The sequence below is a fragment of the Convolutriloba macropyga genome, chromosome 2, assembly GCF_964194025.1.
Source record: "Convolutriloba macropyga chromosome 2, txConMacr16.3, whole genome shotgun sequence".
NCBI lineage: Eukaryota > Metazoa > Xenacoelomorpha > Acoela > Convolutidae > Convolutriloba > Convolutriloba macropyga.
The window spans coordinates 76,064,229-76,088,780 of record NC_134469.1 but is presented as its reverse complement, the minus strand read 5'-3'; the positions used below and the strand labels follow the sequence as shown (position 1 = coordinate 76,088,780).

General features: G+C 35.9%; 2 protein-coding genes across 2 annotated transcripts; both read right to left on the bottom strand.

Moving 5' to 3' along the window:
• Positions 1 to 1,098: 1,098 nt before the first annotated feature.
• LOC142334710 (lysM and putative peptidoglycan-binding domain-containing protein 3-like) lies at positions 1,099 to 19,197 on the bottom strand. The gene is made up of 3 exons (XM_075382954.1): positions 18,541 to 19,197; positions 1,992 to 2,375; positions 1,099 to 1,528 (listed from the first exon to the last, which is right to left on the bottom strand). The coding sequence occupies exons 1-3, from the start codon at positions 19,024 to 19,026 to the stop codon at positions 1,256 to 1,258; spliced, it is 1,143 nt and encodes a 380-aa protein (XP_075239069.1). The 5' UTR covers positions 19,027 to 19,197; the 3' UTR covers positions 1,099 to 1,255.
• A 67-nt stretch (positions 19,198 to 19,264) lies between these two features.
• Positions 19,265 to 22,116, bottom strand: LOC142334709 (zinc finger protein 830-like). The gene is made up of 3 exons (XM_075382953.1): positions 21,633 to 22,116; positions 20,326 to 20,600; positions 19,265 to 19,967 (listed from the first exon to the last, which is right to left on the bottom strand). Exons 1-3 carry the CDS (start codon positions 22,105 to 22,107, stop codon positions 19,455 to 19,457), a joined length of 1,263 nt encoding a protein of 420 aa, XP_075239068.1. The 5' UTR covers positions 22,108 to 22,116; the 3' UTR covers positions 19,265 to 19,454.
• Between the last annotated feature and the right edge of the window lie 2,436 nt (positions 22,117 to 24,552).

Here is a 24,552-nt window from a genome sequence, read left to right as displayed (position 1 = left end):
ACTTAGACGAAAAAAACGGCTAAAAACGGTTATATATGTGTACCATTCAGTCAAAAACTACTTTTCAAAGTCAAAAAGTCATTCAATAAACGCAGCGCATGATCAAAAAACTTCTCTCGCTCAGAAATTGGTTCACACGGCAATATTACTCACTTTCGCTTTTAGGTCAAAACAGCGTCTGAACGAATAGTACTTCCGGTAAAAAAAAACCTTAAGAAAACCAATACTCCTCTTCGAGTCGTAAAAAAACTTCTCTCGCTTAGCGAAAATTTGTTCAGCAAGACAGCTTTTCTCACTTTCGCTTTTAGGTCAAAATGCCGCGTGAACAAATCTACTTCCTGTAAAAAAAAGACCGAGAGAAAACCAATACTCCTCTTCGAGTCGTAAAAAAGACCGAGAGAAAACCAATACTCCTCTTCGAGTCGTAAAAAAACCAAGAGAAGGGCAATAATAGCCCCAGCTATTGCTGTGCGGCTATTAATAAAAACCTACGGGATCGCATAGAAATCCATCCATTCTCGAAAAAATATTGGTAATAGAAGAAAATTTAAAAAGCTCATAAAATTTAAATTAAATTCTGACACCAAAATAGTATTATTTATAATCAAGTACCTTGAGAAAAGACAATGAAACACATTATTGACATAAAATATCTGATACATAATTTACAAAAGATTATAATTATAATTTAAGTCGCACCGAACCCTCTTTTGGTCAAACGTTCCGGCCATTTATGAACACCCTGAAAGCCCTCAAAACAATCATTTAACTTGAATCAACCTTCTCACCGATTTTAATATCAGTTTGTTTGTTTGTTTGCAATTTGACCATTTACTGTTGCTTTTTGTTCATCCACAATGGCAAGAAAGGCAGAGCATCAGGCAGGCTGAAAAATTACAACAACATCAGATTATGTTATCTGTGCAACTGAGTTCCAATTTTCCAAAAAAAACAGACAAGTAGCAGAATTCAAACACATTTGACTCTACCGAACTACCAAAAAAACGAAAGCCATTTGTTTTAAGAAAAACCGTGGTGCTAATTGAAGAAAACAATGTTTGATTTAAAAAACTCATGTAACATTAACCATGTGGTTACTTTTATTTTACATATTTCAGTTGCAGAGATAACGGGGCAAAATCAGATGTTGAAATTAGGCCTCAGCAATCAGCATTCATACTCCTCATCATAGATAAAACTTTCATAGTTAAAACAATGAACAGCGTCATAATCATCATCATCAAGGAGAACCAAATCATAACGCATGAGGTGTTTTATCACTAGAGTCTGTTGATGAGGTTGGAGCTTCAAAGTTGTATTTGTAGACCAAGTAGAGGATAGGTGCGGCTACACAGAGGATTAACATAAACCCCACTGCATGTTGCCACCGGATTCCCCAGTCGGCGCCAGAGGGGGGAGGTTTGGACCTGCTCTTCTGGATGACCTCGACTGTTGATGCCCTGGAGAATGCTTGGGAACACATCTCAGAGAGATCTGATTGAAGGAGGTCAGCTGATATGCTCATTGCCTACACATCAAAGCATAGCTTACATTTATATGAAGCATCCAACATCCGAAGATCTTAACAGAATGACAAGATTGTCGTCGCGAAAATGTTGCCTTTTGGGATCGAAGGCAAATAAGACGTGGCGTCATCTGGAAAAATATTTGACAGCTATCAAAAGGACACCAAAAACATTTGCTCAGAAATCACAGCAAGGAAATCACCCAAGCATCTGTGAAATAACTCGAAAACGGCAATTGATCTGTTTACCTGCGTCACGAAAGCTTAAATTAGAGAAGTATACAAACTTATATGCCGACAACGAAAAAATTTTCGGGTATGGAAAAATATCGAATTAAGGAGTGAATCTGGGATTTGTCAATGAAACAATTAAGGTCTATTTGAGTGACATCAATTTGAGTTTAATTATCGCATAACTGACCCGCTGGAATTTAAGGTCTAAGTCTCAAAAGTATGTTCAACTTGCCTGATTGATAGAAACTGTTCTGGTTTCCATCCACTTGATGGGGTTGTTTAGATCACTGCTGGAGTCACTCCTCAGCCTTCCATTCCTCTGACTCCCTCCAGCGCTACCCACCAACACCCCACTATCCCCTTTGCCCTGACTGCTATCTGTGGAGGTAGATGGGAGTTGATGCTGTTGTTTGGAGACGGTGGCAGCGTAAGGGGGAGTGAGGGGGAGGTGATCGAAGGCCATAGCACCATCTAAGGATGAAGAGGGCGAGGGGACGATGACAGAAGAATGGGTTTCATGCAGCACGCTGTGTTTGGTCGTCGGCACTTTTATATGTTTTAATCCAAAGAAATCCTGGTCCGAGATCAAATTGTTTAGGCGCTTAACTTCTGCTATCTAAAATAAGATTACGATTCGCTCATGTGTTTATTTCAGTACGAGTCGTAGTCGAAAATTTGCTGTAAACAAATTTATTAATTCAATAAAATGACTTTTCAAATACTAGTAATTAACGCTTGAATGATTTCATCGCCTATTTTCTCAGATCGATTTATTTTGATGAGAACTTTCAGAATGGCATCGATAAAAAACTCGCGTGGAAGTTTGATCAGCAAGAACAGTTATATACCTGAAATTTACATTTACTATCGTTTGCCCTCCCCTCGACTATCAAATTATTTTTTTATGAGCGGCCTCTAATATTTACTCAATCTTGCCAAAAATCTCTTTTCCAATGAATAACAAACCGACGGCCTATTTGTTCAAATTAGAACATTTCCAATTTGTTAAAAATTTTGATATGACCCAAAAAAATCATCAAGTTGGTTTACTATTTTTGAATTTCAGAAGACACTTTTTGCAAGAGGCAAATTTCAATTGCAATTGATAAAAAATAACCACATATTGAAATGACCACTCATTGAAATCAATCAAGCGTTACCAAAATTTTATAAAACTGTTTCTATTTGTTTAGGGACATTTAGAAAACCAGTTCTTAGAAAACCTGGGAGTTGGGTTGTCAATTTGAGGTGCGCATAGGTTAGCCATGAAAAGTGTAAACGCTGCGATTGAGGGCCGGAATTCATCTGATAACAACGTCAAAAAATGATAGTTATACGCCATATTATCCAATTTAGATAGTGCCAGCAAAGCCACAAAAAGCACAGTTGACTTTCAAATTTGGTAGCATTCTAACTTCTCGTCAAAAGCAGAAAAAAAATAAAATCCATTGCTCCAGATGTCAATTATCTCAAAGCTCCGACTTGAGATTCATGACTTTAAAAATCACCACTAAAATCAGTGATGCGAACCAATTCAATGCGCTATAAAATTATTTACTGCATGTCAGCGAACTATTGTATCTAGAGAACATTGTGCAGTGTAGAGTGAAGCTGCAAAAAACAAATATAGCTGGCATAGTCAATTTCAGAGTGAGGAAGTGATTTTTGAGAGTGAAGTAAGTCACGTGCGACCAAAAAGTTAATAACGAAAATGAGCAAAAATACTCAATACTGCAATAAAAAAGAAAAAATGACGTCACGCAAGCAATTCAGATGAAATTGCACGAGCGACTGGACAAGAGCTTTGAAGTGATTGTGACGTAATATGGTTCTCACAAAAAAATCTTGACGAATTAAAAAAAGCAGCACAAGCCCTGAACTACAATTCGAAGAAATTTCATTGACTAAACAAAAAACTAGACCTAGAATGAACTATGAATCAATTGGTAAAACCATTTAGAAAAAAAACCAATTCAAAAAATTGAAAAAACGGTAAAAAATCAAGATGAAATTGCCGCGTCTGAACAAAAACCACTAGCGAGAAAGCTAATTTCTGTTCAAACCACGTTTTCTAAATTTAACATTACTAGGCTATAACCCCCTTTGTCATGTCGCGGCCCCTCTGCCATTGTCATGCGGGGGCCCAATGCTAATAACGTCCAACGAACACTTGTTTTCAAATTGTGTCATGCGGTTTCCCCATGCACGAAGTAAACCTATGTAAAAATTTCTTTTACCTACTTGAGAGGCGGCCGAATGACATGTTAAAATCGTTCTTTTTATGCTCTGTCATGGGAAATCCACATGCGATTTATATTGTTATGACCGCGACCAGACAAGTGATTGGTTGGATGAGGATTGTCTATGTTGTTATGTGTTTGCTATTTGTTCGAGTTTGTTTGTGTGTCTAGTTTTCTATACTTCAAATTCTATAATTCATTTACAGGACCTCAGTTGGCATTCAGATGCTTCCTTCACATGTGTAATTCAATTCACTTACTGGTGGTAAAATACGGGTCAAAACATGTACAGCAGCAGGATGCCGCTTCATGTACAGCAACAAAATCAGTGTCAGAACAGCAGCAGCAAGGGATGCTGCATATTTTTAAACTTGCTCATTTATAAACTAACTCATTTATAGAGTTGCAACTCATAGACATCCCGAATCTCGTGAAGCTTTATTTGGATCTTTTCCTTTTGTCCCCCCCCCCCCCCCCAGTAGGTTATATGTGCCCCCCCCCCCCGTTACAGCGGACATGTCATTATCTCGACAGATTTATCACTATGGCGCAAAACAACCTAATTGGTCAATAAAAAAGTAGTTCGGTGGACCTTTTATCTTGGGTGTGCGGTCGGCTGGCGCTCCACTCGGCCTCTCCGGGGCCGCACCCTCTCCCCCTGGCGGGGTAAAGGAGCTTTCTCATTTTCTCATTTTTTGGTTGTCAGCTGAACGCCCTGTCTGCCAACTCGGCGGCTACCAAAGCTGGGAAGGGTGGAACAAACGGAAAAGATCGCTTTAATTTAGTGAACCCGAAATAAACGTAAATGGGCCAATGTTTGCAGGTATCTGAATTGTATCTAATAGAATAGTTATATAATAAAATAGTTCAAATACTTATCTGAAAAAGTCAACAATTCTATTAATTTTCTGAAAAGTTAGCGAGATCTTAAGGGGATTGCTACAAGATTTTCAATAGTTTTCTGAAAAAGTCGACACTTCAAATATTTTTTCTAAAAGTCTGCTCCACTCTATTATAGTTGTTGAAATTATTGTACCTAAATAACTTATATTATTGCTTGGGTCCTACCATCGTCTTCGGCTCTTTTATTCAGAGTGGAGCTGCAAAGAGATGAACCAGCTGCATCAAATGCTTTAGCGAAAATGGCAGATGGCGAGTTTTTTCCATCTAAAAACTCAGAAATGCAAACTAGAAAATCGACAATGTTTAGATTACAAATAGATTTTCAATAAACTTTACTTAACAATAAATATTAAAAAATTATGCAAGCCAAAATCGAAAAACCGACAAAACATTTCCATTTAGTCTCTGCAAATAATTGATCTTACTCAATAGCATTTCTTGGAAAGGCTGAGAACTTAACTTAAAAACAAAATTATTTGAGATCAACAAATTGGATGAAATGGATGGAGAACAAATTGCACAATAGGCTAAACGTTTAGTAAAATTCGAAACTTTCGGTTTCCCAAACTATTAATTATCACTTCTGTTACTTTAATATCCTAATTCCAACAAACAGATCGATCAAAATGGTTCTTAATTAAAGAGGCTTGGTAAAAATTGCCCAAAATCGGAAGTCTATACACAATTCCGCAAGTTAATTAAAAAATATCTGCCAGAGGCTCAAAAACCAAATGCCAAACTAAGGATGAACAGATTTCCCTTACGAAAATAAAATTCCGATTAAAGATACAAGCAGAACCGAAACTATAAATCGAGATTACGAAATTATAAAACTTACAAAATGATAAAGCTCAGCTTAAAGATACAAACATAACCAAAATATTGCCTAAAAATAGCAACACTTTTTTAATTTTAAAACGATAAACCGTACGGCAGAAAATGTTCTGATTAGGTTTGTAGTTTCATGAGATTCAAAAAATAAGGGGATTTTTGTGGGCAAGAAGCTTTAATCAATAGCAGCTAGATTTTACTCAACATACTTAAATAAATGGATTTACGAAGTCGTAGTGCATTAACTATTAACGCCTGGGTTTCTTCGGTTCCTCTCACTTCTTTTAACTTCTCTTTTTTGACTTTGAAGCTATTCACTACATTGCGTTAATTTTCGATAAATCAAAATCCGTTTATTTGATACAATGACAAAGAAATTAAGTCAAAGTCAAATTTGAAAATCGTGACTCGTGTAAAGAGTAGAAAGAAGAACACTTAAATTAAGTCTAGTTGAGCAGCGCTTAAAAATTAGAAAAAAATGCTATAAAACAAAAATCAACAAAAATAATTTAAATTTTCTGAGTCAAATTTCTCCTAGAAAATCTAACAAAACAAAAAAGGCAAATGACTAAGAAGGCAAATGGACAAACATAGCTGGCACATTGCCAGAAAATAGCCGCAATAGCTTCGTAGATCTGCAGTCGAAAAAAAAAACAGTTAAAAAGCCAGACCAAAAAAATTCGTCGTTTCAAGTCTGATATGTTTTATTTTGTTTATAAGTCCGTATAAGTTTTTTCTGCCGCTATTAGCTCCTCTCAAATAACTATCATTTAGAGTGAAACACACCCATTTGACATAATATCTTTGAATTAAAGAAACTAAAAGTGAACTTCAAAGTGAGGAATTTATTTTTGAGAGTGAGGTAAGTCAGGTGTGATCAAAAATTTAATCACGCGAATGAACAAAAAAACTCGCTCTACCAAGAGCGAAAATAACGTCACGCACGCACTTCACTTGAAATTGCATGAACGAGGTAACAAAAAGCAGATTCGAAGTGGTTGTGACGTCATATGGTCAAGTCTTGACGACGAAATAAAAAAAACATAGCAGGACAAGTCCTGACGTACAATTCAAAAAATTTTCATTGACTAAACAAAAACTAGACCTAGATGATCGGACTACGAGTGAATTGGGAAAACCCTTTCTAAAAAATCAGACCAAAAATTTAAACAAATAAACTGAAAATCAATGTCAAAAGGCCGCATGTGAACAAAAACCACTAGCAAGAGAGAAATTTGTTTCAAACAAAAACAACTAGGCCTAGAATGAACTATGAATGGATTGGAACAACCATTTAGACAAAAATCCAATCCAAAAAATCTGAAAACCAGTAAAAATCAAAGTGAAATTGCCGCATGTGAACAAAAAAACCACTAGCGAGAAAGCGAATTTTTGTTCAAACACCGTTTTCTCAGTCCACTTTAAAATTAGAGCGAAAAAATTTCACGCCGCAAAACCACTCAAATTTCGCTCCACTTTCTGTTTCGGCGTGACTAAAATCACTGCTCCAATTTGACTTCAAAAATCATGAAAATGTGTGAACAGATCTTAAAAAAACATAGCCGGGAGAAATCCGTAAACAACTCGAAGTGGAAATCGATTTCAACGCCATCCAACTGTTCATCAGACAAAACGTGCCTCCACTAATTTATGATTATCTTGAAACAAAACCATAAAACAAAAAAGTAAAAACAAGTAAATCAAATCTGTTAGAATATGACAAAAAAGTCCGATCAAATTTTGTCATAAATTGCGATCCCGAAATAACTATCTCTGCTAAAAATTACTTCATCAAAACAACTAGTACTTATTAAAACCCCTATGTGAATTTTTTTAAATCACTTGAAGCCAAGTTATGAATAAAAGGCTCTTACAAACAACTTGCACTAAAAAACTGGAAAAAGTTTTAAAAATTTTTAATATTACAAAAGCATATAAATCCAAAGAAAAATTTCTTTCAGCCAATAGTGTATCCAGATGCTCGCTAAACAACAAGCAGGTCAAAATAGGCTAAAGAATTGTCTACAAACAGGAAAAAAAACCCCGAAAAACTTCAAATAATTAAGAAAAATAGTTCCAATTTTCGCCAACTTTTGTCATATTTCTCAACAAAAAAATGATTCATATCCACAAAAACTGTAACCAATTGTTATCTAAAATTTGATCAAGTAGAAGGGGTCTTTCAATACCCATTTGAGCCAGTAAAGCGAAACAATTGTCAAAAAACACAAAAATTAGCCTGAAAATCAGCAAAATACGTGGAAAACCTCCGATTTAGCATAAAATTCCTATGAATTTCCAGAAGCCTTCAAACCACTACCAAAACCTGTCTAAAATAAAAACAAAATCATAGCCAACCTCTTCACCAAACAAACGAAAAAAAACTGCTTCAAAATGCCGCACGTGAACAAAGAATTTTTTTCACATCTCAATTTCTCGCTCTCTAGAAAACAGCGATATGAACAAAAAACAACTCTTTTCGCTCCACTCTTCATTTTGTTCAGCAACAAAATCACTAAATTTTTTCGCGTGTTTAATTTCCCGATTCAAAATTCACTCCAAAATTGATTTAAAAAGGACCTCTCCGATACTCCTCTTCGAGCGTAAAAAAACTCAAAGTCATCCACTGAACACCGCGCATAAACCAAAAACGCAACTTAAAATTCTCTCGCTTCCCAAAGAGTCGTTCACAGCGGCAATTCTACTCACTTCATTCAACATATTCATACCCAATGAGCGGGGAGATTTTAATTCTTATGCCGCCGGATTAGAAACATTTGATTACATATTTGTTAACAAAGGTTTTGAGCGATTTCCGTGCCAGAACTATGTCATTGTATAAATAAATTTCAATCAACGTATTTCCGAAAACGTAGAAAATCAAAATTCAAGTCTTCAAAAACCACGAGTACCGCAATATAGCAATGCAGACCTTACATATTCTCCGCTATAGAAACACGTCTTACAATATTTGAGTGATAACTCAACGGATGTTAAGGTAAAAATATGCAGCAGCAGGAGTAAATGCTATAAAGAACTATTACCGAAATTTTAGTAAACTCCAAATCAATGATTCCACAAAAATATCAAATCCTAGATATCCTGTAATTAAAATTGAACCTCGGCCTGCTTACTAATGTTAACACTAACAGTTCTCTACGTGCTATATTGATCGGCCACATTTTTTGGTAAAAAAATGATCTTTGGGTATATTGTTCCTCTCCACAATAATGAGTCGGAAAAATTTGTATTGGTGCAGGTACTTAGACACTGACATAGACCGACTAACGTCGGAAAAATTGACCTCGAATGACAGGCGGGCAATTTAATTCAGGGGCTGTAGCTCAAATAAATTTTTCTTTATGGTTGCAAAAACAACAGACTAAGGTCGGGTGCAAACACCTACCTCTTGAGTCCGATTCCACCACCTCGATAGAGTTATTAAACACTCAGCTATTATGGCCTTGTCATCGGCAAACAATCGGTTTTGTTTGAACAACAAACTTTATTTCGGAGTGAGAGCAATTGAAACCACTCAAAAATCAAAAAGAACATACTTAAATAAATGGATTTACGAAGTCGTAGTGCATTAACTATTAACGCCTGGGTTTCTTCGGTTCCTCTCACTTCTTTTAACTTCTCTTTTTTGACTTTGAAGCTATTCACTACATTGCGTTAATTTTCGATAAATCAAAATCCGTTCATTTGATACAATGACAAAGAAATTAAGTCAAAGTCAAATTTGAAAATCGTGACTCGTGTAAAGAGTAGAAAGAAGAACACTTAAATTAAGTCTATTTGAGCAGCGCTTAAAAATTAGAAAAAAATGCTATAAAACAAAAATCAACAAAAATAATTTAAATTTTCTGAGTCAAATTTCTCCTAGAAAATCTAACAAAACAAAAAAGGCAAATGACTAAGAAGGCAAATGGACAAACATAGCTGGCACATTGCCAGAAAATAGCCGCAATAGCTTCGTAGATCTGCAGTCGAAAAAAAACAGTTAAAAAGCCAGACAAAAAAAATTCGTCGTTTCAAGTCTGATATGTTTTATTTTGTTTATAAGTCCGTATAAGTTTTTTCTGCCGCTATTAGCTCCCCTCAAATAACTATCATTTAGAGTGAAACACACCCATTTGACATAATATCTTTGAATTAAAGAAACTAAAAGTGAACTTCAAAGTGAGGAATTTATTTTTGAGAGTGAGGTAAGTCAGGTGTGATCAAAAATTTAATCACGCGAATGAACAAAAAACTCGCTCTACCAAGAGCGAAAATAACGTCACGCACGCACTTCACTTGAAATTGCATGAACGAGGTAACAAAAAGCAGATTCGAAGTGGTTGTGACGTCATATGGTCAAGTCTTGACGACGAAATAAAAAAAACATAGCAGGACAAGTCCTGACGTACAATTCAAAAAATTTTCATTGACTAAACAAAAACTAGACCTAGATGATCGGACTACGAGTGAATTGGGAAAACCTTTTCTAAAAAATCAGACCAAAAATTTAAAAAAATAAACTGAAAATCAATGTCAAAAGGCCGCATGTGAACAAAAACCACTAGCAAGAGAGAAATTTGTTTCAAACAAAAACAACTAGGCCTAGAATGAACTATGAATGGATTGGAACAACCATTTAGACAAAAATCCGATCCAAAAAATCTGAAAACCAGTAAAAATCAAAGTGAAATTGCCGCATGTGAACAAAAAAACCACTAGCGAGAAAGCGAACTTTTGTTCAAACACCGTTTTCTCAGTCCACTTTAAAATTAGAGCGAAAAAATTTCACGCCGCAAAACCACTCAAATTTCGCTCCACTTTCTGTTTCGGCGTGACTAAAATCACTGCTCCAATTTGACTTCAAAAATCATGAAAATGTGTGAACAGATCTTAAAAAAACATAGCCGGGAGAAATCCGTAAACAACTCGAAGTGGAAATCGATTTCAACGCCATCCAACTGTTCATCAGACAAAACGTGCCTCCACTAATTTATGATTATCTTGAAACAAAACCATAAAACAAAAAAAGTAAAAACAAGTAAATCAAATCTGTTAGAATATGACAAAAAAGTCCGATCAAATTTTGTCATAAATTGCGATCCCGAAATAACTATCTCTGCTAAAAATTACTTCATCAAAACAACTAGTACTTATTAAAACCCCTATGTGAATTTTTTTAAATCACTTGAAGCCAAGTTATGAATAAAAGGCTCTTACAAACAACTTGCACTAAAAAACTGGAAAAAGTTTTAAAAATTTTTAATATTACAAAAGCATATAAATCCAAAGAAAAACTCCTTTCAGCCAATAGTGTATCCAGATGCTCGCTAAACAACAAGCAGGTCATAATAGGCTAAAGAATTGTCTACAAACAGGAAAAAAACCCCGAAAAACTTCAAATAATTAAGAAAAATAGTTCCAATTTTCGCCAACTTTTGTCATATTTCTCAACAAAAAAATGATTCATATCCACAAAAACTGTAACCAATTGTTATCTAAAATTTGATCAAGTAGAAGAGTCTTTTCAATACCCATTTGAGCCAGTAAAGCGAAACAATTGTCAAAAAACACAAAAATTAGCCTGAAAATCAGCAAAATACGTGGAAAACCTCCGATTTAGCATAAAATTCCTATGAATTTCCAGAAGCCTTCAAACCACTACCAAAACCTGTCTAAAATAAAAACAAAATCATAGCCAACCTCTTCACCAAACAAACGAAAAAAAACTGCTTCAAAATGCCGCACGTGAACAAAGAATTTTTTTCACATCTCAATTTCTCGCTCTCTAGAAAACAGCGATATGAACAAAAAACAACTCTTTTCGCTCCACTCTTCATTTTGTTCAGCAACAAAATCACTAAATTTTTTCGCGTGTTTAATTTCCCGATTCAAAATTCACTACAAAATTGATTTAAAAAGGACCTCTCCGATACTCCTCTTCGAGCGTAAAAAAACTCAAAGTCATCCACTGAACACCGCGCATAAACCAAAAACGCAACTTAAAATTCTCTCGCTTCCCAAAGAGTCGTTCACAGCGGCAATTCTACTCACTTCATTCAACATATTCATACCCAATGAGCGGGGAGATTTCAATTCTTATGCCGCCGGATTAGAAACATTTGATTACATATTTGTTAACAAAGGTTTTGAGTGATTTCCGTGCCAGAACTATGTCATTGTATAAATAAATTTCAATCAACGTATTTCCGAAAACGTAGAAAATCAAAATTCAAGTCTTCAAAACCACGAGTACCGCAATATAGCAATGCAGACCTTACATATTCTCCGCTATAGAAACACGTCTTACAATATTTGAGTGATAACTCAACGGATGTTAATGTAAAAATATGCAGCAGCAGGAGTAAATGCTATAAAGAAATATTACCGAAAATTTAGTAAACTCCAAATCAATGATTCCACAAAAATATCAAATCCTAGATATCCTGTAATTAAAATTGAACCTCGGCCTGCTTACTAATGTTAACACTAACAGTTCTCTACGTGCTATATTGATCGGCCACATTTTTTGGTAAAAAAATGATCTTTGGGTATATTGTTCCTCTCCACAATAATGAGTCGGAAAAATTTGTATTGGTGCAGGTACTTAGACACTGACATAGACCGACTAACGTCGGAAAAATTGACCTCGAATGACAGGCGGGCAATTTAATTCAGGGGCTGCAGCTCAAATAAATTTTTCTTTATGGTTGCAAAAACAACAGAATAAGGCCGGGTGCAAACACCTACCTCTTGAGTCCGATTCCACCACCTCGATAGAGTTATTAACCACTCAGCTATTATGGCCTTGTCATCGGCAAACAATCGGTTTTGTTTGAACAACAAACTTTATTTCGGAGTGAGAGCAATTGAAACCACTCAAAAATCAAAAAGAACATACTTAAATAAATGGATTTACGAAGTCGTAGTGCATTAACTATTAACGCCTGGGTTTCTTCGGTTCCTCTCACTTCTTTTAACTTCTCTTTTTTGACTTTGAAGCTATTCACTACATTGCGTTAATTTTCGATAAATCAAAATCCGTTCATTTGATACAATGACAAAGAAATTAAGTCAAAGTCAAATTTGAAAATCGTGACTCGTGTAAAGAGTAGAAAGAAGAACACTTAAATTAAGTCTATTTGAGCAGCGCTTAAAAATTAGAAAAAAATGCTATAAAACAAAAATCAACAAAAATAATTTAAATTTTCTGAGTCAAATTTCTCCTAGAAAATCTAACAAAACAAAAAAGGCAAATGACTAAGAAGGCAAATGGACAACCATAGCTGGCACATTGCCAGAAAATAGCCGCAATAGCTTCGTAGATCTGCAGTCGAAAAAAAACAGTTAAAAAGCCAGACCAAAAAAATTCGTCGTTTCAAGTCTGATATGTTTTATTTTGTTTATAAGTCCGTACAAGTTTTTCTGCCGCTATTAGCTCCTCTCAAATAACTATCATTTAGAGTGAAACACACCCATTTGACATAATATCTTTGAATTAAAGAAACTAAAAGTGAACTTCAAAGTGAGGAATTTATTTTTGAGAGTGAGGTAAGTCAGGTGTGATCAAAAATTTAATCACGCGCATGAACAGAAAAACTCGCTCCACTAAGAGTGAAAAATGACGTCACACATGCAATTCAGTTGAAATTGCATGACCGAATGAACAAAAAGTGGCTGTGACGTCATATGGTCGTAACAAAAATCATGACGACGAAATAAAAAAAACCAAGAGAAGGCCAATAATAAACTAGCTCTACCAAGAGCGAAAATAACGTCACGCACGCACTTCACTTGAAATTGCATGAACGAGGTAACAAAAAGCAGATTCGAAGTGGTTGTGACGTCATATGGTCAAGTCTTGACGACGAAATAAAAAAAACATAGCAGGACAAGTCCTGACGTACAATTCAAAAAATTTTCATTGACTAAACAAAAACTAGACCTAGATGATCGGACTACGAGTGAATTGGGAAAACGTTTTCTAAAAAATCAGACCAAAAATTTAAAAAAATAAACTGAAAATCAATGTCAAAAGGCCGCATGTGAACAAAAACCACTAGCAAGAGAGAAATTTGTTTCAAACAAAAACAACTAGGCCTAGAATGAACTATGAATGGATTGGAACAACCATTTAGACAAAAATCCGATCCAAAAAATCTGAAAACCAGTAAAAATCAAAGTGAAATTGCCGCATGTGAACAAAAAAACCACTAGCGAGAAAGCGAACTTTTGTTCAAACACCGTTTTCTCAGTCCACTTTAAAATTAGAGCGAAAAAATTTCACGCCGCAAAACCACTCAAATTTCGCTCCACTTTCTGTTTCGGCGTGACTAAAATCACTGCTCCAATTTGACTTCAAAAATCATGAAAATGTGTGAACAGATCTTAAAAAAACATAGCCGGGAGAAATCCGTAAACAACTCGAAGTGGAAATCGATTTCAACGCCATCCAACTGTTCATCAGACAAAACGTGCCTCCACTAATTTATGATTATCTTGAAACAAAACCATAAAACAAAAAAAGTAAAAACAAGTAAATCAAATCTGTTAGAATATGACAAAAAAGTCCGATCAAATTTTGTCATAAATTGCGATCCCGAAATAACTATCTCTGCTAAAAATTACTTCATCAAAACAACTAGTACTTATTAAAACCCCTATGTGAATTTTTTTAAATCACTTGAAGCCAAGTTATGAATAAAAGGCTCTTACAAACAACTTGCACTAAAAACTGGAAAAAGTTTTAAAAATTTTTAATATTACAAAAGCATATAAATCCAAAGAAAAACTCCTTTCAGCCAATAGTGTATCCAGATGCTCGCTAAACAACAAGCAGGTCATAATAGGCTAAAGAATTGTCTACAAACAGGAAAAAAACCCCGAAAAACTTCAAATAATTAAGAAAAATAATTCCAATTTTCGCCAACTTTTGTCATATTTCTCAACAAAAAAATGATTCATATCCACAAAAACTGTAACCAATTGTTATCTAAAATTTGATCAAGTAGAAGGGGTCTTTTCAATACCCATTTGAGCCAGTAAAGCGAAACAATTGTCAAAAAACACAAAAATTAGCCTGAAAATCAGCAAAATACGTGGAAAACCTCCGATTTAGCATAAAATTCCTATGAATTTCCAGAAGCCTTCAAACCACTACCAAAACCTGTCTAAAATAAAAACAAAATCATAGCCAACCTCTTCACCAAAGAAACGAAAAAAAACTGCTTCAAAATGCCGCACGTGAACAAAGAATTTTTTTCACATCTCAATTTCTCGCTCTCTAGAAAACAGCGATATGAACAAAAAACAATTCTTTTCGCTCCACTCTTCATTTTGTTCAGCAACAAAATCACTAAATTTTTTCGCGTGTTTAATTTCCCGATTCAAAATTCACTCCAAAATTGATTTAAAAAGGACCTCTCCGATACTCCTCTTCGAGCGTAAAAAAACTCAAAGTCATCCACTGAACACCGCGCATAAACCAAAAACGCAACTTAAAATTCTCTCGCTTCCCAAAGAGTCGTTCACAGCGGCAATTCTACTCACTTCATTCAACATATTCATACCCAATGAGCGGGGAGATTTTAATTCTTATGCCGCCGGATTAGAAACATTTGATTACATATTTGTTAACAAAGGTTTTGAGTGATTTCCGTGCCAGAACTATGTCATTGTATAAATAAATTTCAATCAACGTATTTCCGAAAACGTAGAAAATCAAAATTCAAGTCTTCAAAACCACGAGTACCGCAATATAGCAATGCAGACCTTACATATTCTCCGCTATAGAAACACGTCTTATAATATTTGAGTGATAACTCAACGGATGTTAAGGTAAAAATATGCAGCAGCAGGAGTAAATGCTATAAAGAAATATTACCGAAAATTTAGTAAACTCCAAATCAATGATTCCACAACAATATCAAATCCTAGATATCCTGTAATTAAAATTGAACCTCGGCCTGCTTACTAATGTTAACACTAACAGTTCTCTACGTGCTATATTGATCGGCCACATTTTTTGGTAAAAAAATGATCTTTGGGTATATTGTTCCTGTCCACAATAATGAGTCGGAAAAATTTGTATTGGTGCAGGTACTTAGACACTGACATAGACCGACTAACGTCGGAAAAATTGACCTCGAATGACAGGCGGGCAATTTAATTCAGGGGCTGTAGCTCAAATAAATTTTTCTTTATGGTTGCAAAAACAACAGACTAAGGTCGGGTGCAAACACCTACCTCTTGAGTCCGATTCCACCACCTCGATAGAGTTATTAACCACTCAGCTATTATGGCCTTGTCATCGGCAAACAATCGGTTTTGTTTGAACAACAAACTTTATTTCGGAGTGAGAGCAATTGAAACCACTCAAAAATCAAAAAGAAGTGCGTGAAAAAGTCACTTGAGAAGTCTAAAGGTTATTCTAAAAGAAAACCGCAAAACGGTCAAGCAAAAAATTTGCATAAACAAGGCACACATGTTTACAATAATTGCTTCCCATTCGAGAGCAATTAACAACATAACTCACTAACGTAGGGCGAATAGCTCTCAAACGACCGGAGAGCGGTTTGCTTCGTCAGTAGCTAGCCACGGTTTATGAGACTAGCTTTAGATTAATTGAAGGGACTTGAGCGCAGAGCGGATTGGTGCACAGCACCGGGGCTGCAAAAAAGGATGGGGGGGGGCTGATCTGGGGGCAGTGGGTGGGTGGGATCAATTTCTAAGAACCGTCCTTCACACCATAAGTATAAGTCTCCAAAACAGTTTCTGTTAATCGCATATTTGACGACTAGTGGGCTGAAAGGCTCTAAGAGAACTTTATGCAAACTAGGGGCTATCTCTTTATCCCGGTTCGGAAGAAGAAAGTCAAATGGGTCAGAAGAAAAATCTGCCAAGCAAAAAACTGCATAAAAGAGACGAACAGGATTAATATATTTGCTACAAATTGCTTTAGAGAGCAATTATCAATGAGTTCCTAAAAAGTGCCTGTTAGGTCATTTATGATAAAAACATTTCCACTATAACTCATTGTTAATGAGGGTCAGAGATGATGACATTACGCCACATAACAGCAGTTGAAGTGCGGCATCAACATAGAGAGAGAGAGAGAGCGAGAGAGAGAGAGATAAAACGTGAACGAGGAATAAAAGGAGAGAACCTTAACCGACAGAGAGAGAGAGAGAAAGAGAGATCGGACAATTTTCCATGATGGGATTCGACTCTGCAACTTCTAGTTTTCTAGCCCTGTTAGTAAATAACTCATATAGAAAAACAAAAAGGCAAGATTAAAAACAAAAGTTTTCAACTTGGCAAAAAAAGTTAAAAACTATTTTTTGTCTTGAAACTAATTTCAACTAACCTATCTCCAAGAATTGAAAAGTTTCGTTGGCCAGAATAGGTCGTTAAATAAAAGGACAATAAGGTTGAAAAGTGTTGGAAAAATTGCAAATTTTGCTAAACATTCATTACATATTTGCTGATATTCAAGATATTAATATCTTGAAAACCATTTATTTGTCTCAAGAGACTATCCAGTATCCCTGTTTCAAGCAAGAAATATTTTCATTGGCTCAAAGATCTATACACTTGGAACATAAAAATTTTCCGAAAATTTGAAGAAATTACGAGAATTTTGAGTCATAAAAAATATTGATCACCATTCCATTAACTCCAGAACTAAGCAGCAATTTATTGTCAAACCCTGGAGGAGGTCTCAGGGCCCCTGTTGCCGGAAAAAAATAAAAAAAATGAAAGAAAAGCGAACCTTTTAAAAAATTGCCTTTATTCGTAATATTAAAATCTTGAAAACCATTCCGTTACATCTATAAATTATGCAGTAAAATTTTATCAAACCCAAGAGGAAGTTTCGTGAATCTTGAGGCTAGATAAACCTAAATATGGCAAAAAATTTTGAAAAACCTAAAAAAAATTGCAAGAGCTAAGAAAAAAATTGGTAAATCTTGTGATATTAAAAAGTTGAAAATTAATCCATGACCAACAAAAATTTTCCAGTATCTTATTATCAGACCCTAACAGAGGTCTAAAAGTTATACAGTTTGAATTTATATTTTCAAACCGTAGAGGAAGTTCCTTGCCTCATGAGGCTGAAAAACCTTAAAAAAGACAAAATTTTCAAAAAATTTGAAAAAAGCAAGTTTTATCAAAAAATTGCTAAAATTTGTGACAATAAAAATTTGAAAAACTGATCAATGGCCAATAAAAATTTGTCAGTAACTTATTGTTAAAATGTTGAAACCGTTCCGTTGCCACTAGAAACTATACAGTAACCTATTACTAAAACATGGAGGAGGTTCCTTGACACCTAGGGCTGATAAAGATTAAAAAATGTCAAAAATTTTCAAATTTTCAAAAATTTTCACGAAAATTGTGCAAAATAGTATAAATTTGCGTCTTTTGGGCGAGCGGTTGTTCGTCAGTAGCTAGAAACGGGGGGGGGGGGGGTGCACCGAGGGCTGATGGGCGGAGGTGGGCCAACAGTGGGGTGGGGGGTAACAGCGCGGGGGGTCAACAGTAGAGGGGTCTTTAACCTCTAAGAACCTCCCTTCACGCCATAAGTATAAGTCTGAGTTTGAGCTGAAAGGTTCTATGAGCACTTAATGCCCGCTTGGCGCTACCTGTTTATCCCATTTTACATGTTTATCCCATGAGGACGAAAAGTCAAATGGGTCAGACGAAAAATCGGTCAAGCGAAAAATCGCAAAAAAAGACCGACAGGACTAACTACAAACTTCGTTTGAGAGCAATTAGTAAAATACATACTGAACAGAAAATGTAACTTACTGTTGTGTGATACTGCAACGCAATGCCCTGTATTGTGTCCGTAGGGTGCATCTTCTTATATACAAAGCTATCTGCCTCCATAGCCGCCTCTTCCGCCTGTTGCATGCAATCGCGTGAGATGCGCACACCGTCGCCCTGCATCGAATCAGCTCCGAAGAAACTCGTCTCGGCAACTTTTCCCGAGGAGCGGCTTCGAACCATGGACGGGGGCATGGTACCCTTGGGGATCTTGATAATACCATTTCTTGAGGCCACTGTGACTGAGTCATTAGGAAGCATGTTGACGGGAGGTTCTGAAGGCAATACCGGGTGGCTATTTGGCGGCCCTGTCTTGAAAAGAGATTTTGCATTCCGGTGATTGTTGTTGTGGTTAATAAGGGGTGCTTTTGCGTATTGTGTTCGATTGTTAAGTTCAAATTCGTCGTCATCGTCTTCTGATTCGTATAGAAGGTGGAACACATCACTCGAAACGCCATTGGTTGACATTTTGACCAATTAAAAACCCGATACAAAAAGATCTCTGCATGTGTGTCGACTGCAGAAAGAATGTCATTCAAACATACAAAATCTCAGCATTATTTGTTCGGACATGGTTCCAGAAACTTCTACAGATGACACGCTCTCTCACTGCAAAAACAATCTGAAACGATTTCAGTTATTACTCCATAAAATATTTGAACAAACTCCCTCCACCAAATAAGGTCAATACATTCAGCAGCAGATGTTCAAGAACTGAAAATCTAATTGGAAAAACGTTCACACTTCTATTTACGAAACACAAGCACCCGTTTTCACGTTAATTTGAACTGCAGGTATTACCATTTAGTCGCAGTTCGAAAAAAATTATTGTTGATAATGTAGTAGAAACATTTTATCACCCACGTATTTTAATCGCTCCAGGCAAATTTGGAACACTACTTCAAAATTGATTTCTTCCTCCAATTGGACATGTCAAACTCTGAAAATTCATCAAAAATATCATCGACGTCACTGCCGTTATCTGAAGCACTATCGGGCTCAGATTTGACAAAGTTCCGAGCGTAAATATTATCGTAAGAGCCCAGATTATCACGCATAGCTCCATTCAGTTTCACTAATATATTATCCTGCAAAGACATTTTGTCCTGGTCCATTTTATCTTCTTCCCCCTTCGAGTCTGTCTCCAGTTTGAGAAAATGGGCAATGACGTCTTTCGTCTCCATGCTGGACGTGTCAACGTCAGGACCTTTTGATATGCGCTGCTGTTGGATGTCTGCTTCTTGTGCACTGTTGTGACCGTTTTGAGGTATTTCGTGGCTTCGCTTCTGTTCAAACAGGTTTGCCGCCCTCGCAAAGTAACTCATTTGTCCCTCAATCTGTTCGATCTCTCTTTCGTGCAAAGTAATTGTTGTCTCTTCCACTTGCATCATTTCAGAGGCCAGCTCTTCCTACATTAGAGGCATTAATATAGATTGGTGTATGAGACGAAAATATCAATTAAAAGTTTTTCTTAAATTACTATTCTAATGAGAATGGCAAAGGGGTATGCTTCTTAGGTTCTGTGGGCTCCGTTTCTCCTGTCCTTCAAGAGATACCTAATTTAATATCTTAACTGTTGTAGAGAATTAATTAATACTTTCTGAAAGTGCACCTGAGATTAATCACATTACCATTCACCAAGTTGGAAGTTTTGATTGAGTTTAAAAGCATTCGTATTAAAATGAATATTTGTCATTCAGCTACTTCGTTACTCAAAACACTACTCATGCGTTACAGAATCAAATCATTTTACAAAATCTTACAAACCTGTTGCATGACTTTTTGGAACTCCTGAAGCTCTTTTTCCATTGGGTCCACGTACTCTATATTTCGTGCTTTTGCATCCAATTTTGGATCATCAAAGAAGCCAGCGGGTAATTCGGAAGTCATGTCAATTTCCTCTTCTTTTTTCTTCTTTGTACCAGCGTATTCGGCATCTCCCCTCTCGCCACTGCTACTGCCTTCCGCCTCTTCCATATCAACAGTTACATCACTCACTACTTGTGATATGCTCTTCTGTCCACTGTTTGGTGACTTAACACCTATCACAACAATCAATCAGACACTACACACTACCGAACAGATTCCGTGATCTAAAAATAATGAACTGTTTCCTTTATCCTGTAATCATTTTAAATGTGAAATAATGCTTGTTTTGCGATTATAATTGTTAATATAGCCTCTATTAACATATAGAGGTTAATATAGAGGTGGGACTATCCAGTACACTTTAAATCTACCATTATAATGGTTGCAAATTTCAAATAGAGATAGTCTATATTTAAGTCTATGCTATTCAAATCCCTAGTCTTTCTCATTTAATATTCAGTGCTCTATTTTTTCAGAACTTGAATTTCTCTGCAATGCAGCGAATTAATCGACAAATCAATTGGGGTATTAAAGTTTGCTATATGAGAAAAAAGTTTGAGAGCTCTACAGATCTCTTAGTAAAATCTGACATTTTGCCTGCAGAATTTTTAATAAGCCAGATGAGTGTTTCAAAACTTAGGAATGATATTTCATTATTGAAAACACACGGCACTGAGAGTTTTTGTTTAAGTGGTAATGTCTTAGTAAGAAAAAACTGTAAAAAAACTGTAGTAAGAAAAAATTGTACTGATTTTGTTTATATAATTTTAAACTTGTAATATTTAACCCCTGGGTTATATTTTCAATTTACTTGTTTTAAAAAAAGTTAGAATATCAATGCAAACATTGTCATGATCATTACACCTATTTATTGATTCTCGTATGTGCATTTCTAAGTGGGACACCTTTTCCGCCAATCGCAGGAAATGAAGACACTTCACGAGAAGCGTGAAAACAATATGATTGTTAAAAATCAGTTAATATTAACGTATATTTACTTCAGTCAATTAAGTTTCCGCTTGATCAGGCATAATATCTGAATGGATCAAACCGTTGAACTCGATGCTGAGGCCGGCGGAGCAAATCAAATACTTCGCACTGATTTTTGTTTCGCTCAGTCGATGCTCAATATTTTCGAAAAAAAATGGTCTACAGAGCCCAGAATGCATAGGTATGGTGATTTCTAATGAAAAATAACAAAAAACCTGTTGTTGTTGTTGAATCAGCGAGTTTCGACTGTTTCGGAGGCGTCGGTGATACCGTAGATGCACTGATGTTTTTCCCTGGAGTATTTTCTGATATTGCATTATTGCCACTCTTCGCAGAAGGTGTGAAAACAATTGGTTGCTCACTGGGTCGACGTTTATTTTTCAGGATGCCTTTCGTGGGAGGACCAATCGATAACGATGGATGAACAGCCGCTACAGTTTCAGCAACATTATTCTCATCTTTGACTGTTTGTTGGACATTGGTGTCCGATTTCTTGCTATTCACACTCTGACGTAGCATTTCCAACATTTCTTTGTGCTTAACCGAGATTACATGAGCGTTCCACAGTTTCTGAGAGGCTGGTTTAATAATCTTGCCACATAATGTGCACATTACTTCACCTTTAGTGGTCAATTTGGCCATTGGCGAATCAATTTTGGGATTACTATCTAAGGGTCTTTTGAGGGACATTATTAATCTGAAAAACAGTTCAGTTGCATGTTTTATTAACTACCATCAGTGTAGAGGAACATTGAATAACAAAATTATTTGATAGGCATAACATGGCGAAAATGGATAAATAGGCTGAAAATAGGACTGTTAAATTCTTTGCATCACTTAATTTATGCGTTGGCGTTGACATACACTAAACAACCAACTACTGTCGGACGAATTGCTTTTGCACGACTGGCGAGGGGGTTGTTTTGGTTTTCGCTAGCTCACTCGGAAATAGGAGAGGAGGTGGTAAAACTTAAACAATTGCCATTCTCACTCAGCTGCTTCGGCGAACCAAACACTTAGAACCTACTAAGGCTCTTCTAAAAGAACTACAAAACAACTTAATGCCCTCGGGCTCAACCAGTTTATCCCGTTTCTTCTGAAGCAATGTCAAATTGTTCAAACGAGCGAAAGCATATTCGTGAACACAAAAACGGTTAAACAAAAAATTCGCATAAAACAAACATAGCTGGCAGATTGCCAGAAAATAACCGCAATAGATTCGCAGATCGGCAGTCTAAAAAAAAACAGTAAAAAAGACAGACCAAAAAAATTCGTCTTTTCATTGAAGGTTGATCTGTTATATTTTGATTAAACATCTGTATAAGTTATTGCTGCCTCTATTAGCTGATTTCAAATAACCTTCATTTAGAGTGACACACACCCATTTGACCTTATCTCATTGAATTAAAGTAAATAAAAGTCGATTTCAAAGTGAGGAAGTCATTTTTGAGAGTGAGGTAAGTCAAGTGTGACCAAAAATTTAATCACGCGCATGAACAAAAAAACTCGCTCCATTAAGAGTGAAAAATGACGTCACACATGCAATTCAGTTGAAATTGCATGAACGAATGAACAAAAAGTGGCTGTGACGTCATATGGTCGTAACAAAAATCATGACGACGAAATAAAAAAAAAACCAAGAGAAGGCCAATAATAGCCCCAGCTATCGCTGTGCGGCTATTAAACATAGCTGGCAGATAGCCAGAAAATAGCCGCAATAGATTCGCAGATCGGCAGTCTAAAAAAACAGTAAAAAAGACAGACCAAAAAAATTCGTCTTTTCATTGAAGGTTGATCTGTTATATTTTGATTAAAAATCTGTATAAGTTATTGCTGCCTATATTAGCTGATTTCAAATAACCTTCATTTAGAGTGACACACACCCATTTGACCTTATCTCTTTGAATTAAAGTAAATAAAAGTCGATTTCAAAGTGAGGAAGTCATTTTTGAGAGTGAGGTAAGTCAAGTGTGACCAAAAATTTAATCACGCGCATGAACAAAAAAACTCGCCCCATTAAGAGTGAAAAATGACGTCACACATGCAATTCAGTTGAAATTGCATGAACGAATGAACAAAAAGTGGCTGTGACGTCATATGGTCGTAACAAAAATCATGACAACGAAATAAAGAAAAACCAAGAGAAGGCCAATAATAGCCCCAGCTATCGCTGTGCGGCTATTAAAAACGCTATATAAAACATGCGACAACAAAAATTGCCAAAACATAGTTCGAGAGCCAATAGATAAAAATTCAAAAATCTAAATAAAAAGTTAATTTTTGTCATATTTCATGTCACAGTCAATCATAAGAAGGATTGTTCCAAGTAAAAAAGTAAAATTTTATTTTCGGTTTTCTTCCCCGCTTCGGAATTTTACCCTTGTCTGAATAGCCCTAGTCCTAGTTTTTGACGAAAAATCTCAATTGCTGTCCAGTAGCAGAGATATTTTTGCTGAAAATCAGAGAATAAATTGCAATGAAAAATAGCGATTACACGAAACTACGATAACGATGTCGTTTACTCAAATATGAACTACTTATGTTGTTTAAAGTATGTTCATGTTAATATTCTGTGAATCTGTCAAAAACAAAGTGGGAAAAAGTGAAGGGCCATAGATTTGGGATATTTTGGCACTTCGCTTCTTTCTGCTCCGATATCTGTGCCTCAGTTCTTGGCCTATTAACTGTTTTAAAGATTGTATTCTCACTTTGAGCGGCATCGCAATTTCAGCTTCATTTATTCTCTATTTTGATTCACAAAAACCGACACTGCGCGGTCTCAACTTGGCAAAAAGAATGCAACCAACATTTTTTTAAATCCGACAAAGCGATGAAACCTTTCTTAGAAGTTCAGAGTTAAATACTTTTTTCAAGGCTCACCACAATTCTAGCACAAATCATGCTTAATGAGTTCAAACCATGCAAGTACCTTTTAGTGCCATAGTGTACGGCTCCTTCAATTGCATTTAAGGTGATTGAATAAATTTTTATGATTGAGCGCGAGCCTGGCAATTTAAGCATGACCAAACAGTCGATCACACAATTGACCACGAAAAAACTTAGCATATAACTGACCTCAGTCACGCATGCCAATCAAGTTGCAAGCTATATTCGACAAACAGATCGAGAAAAAAA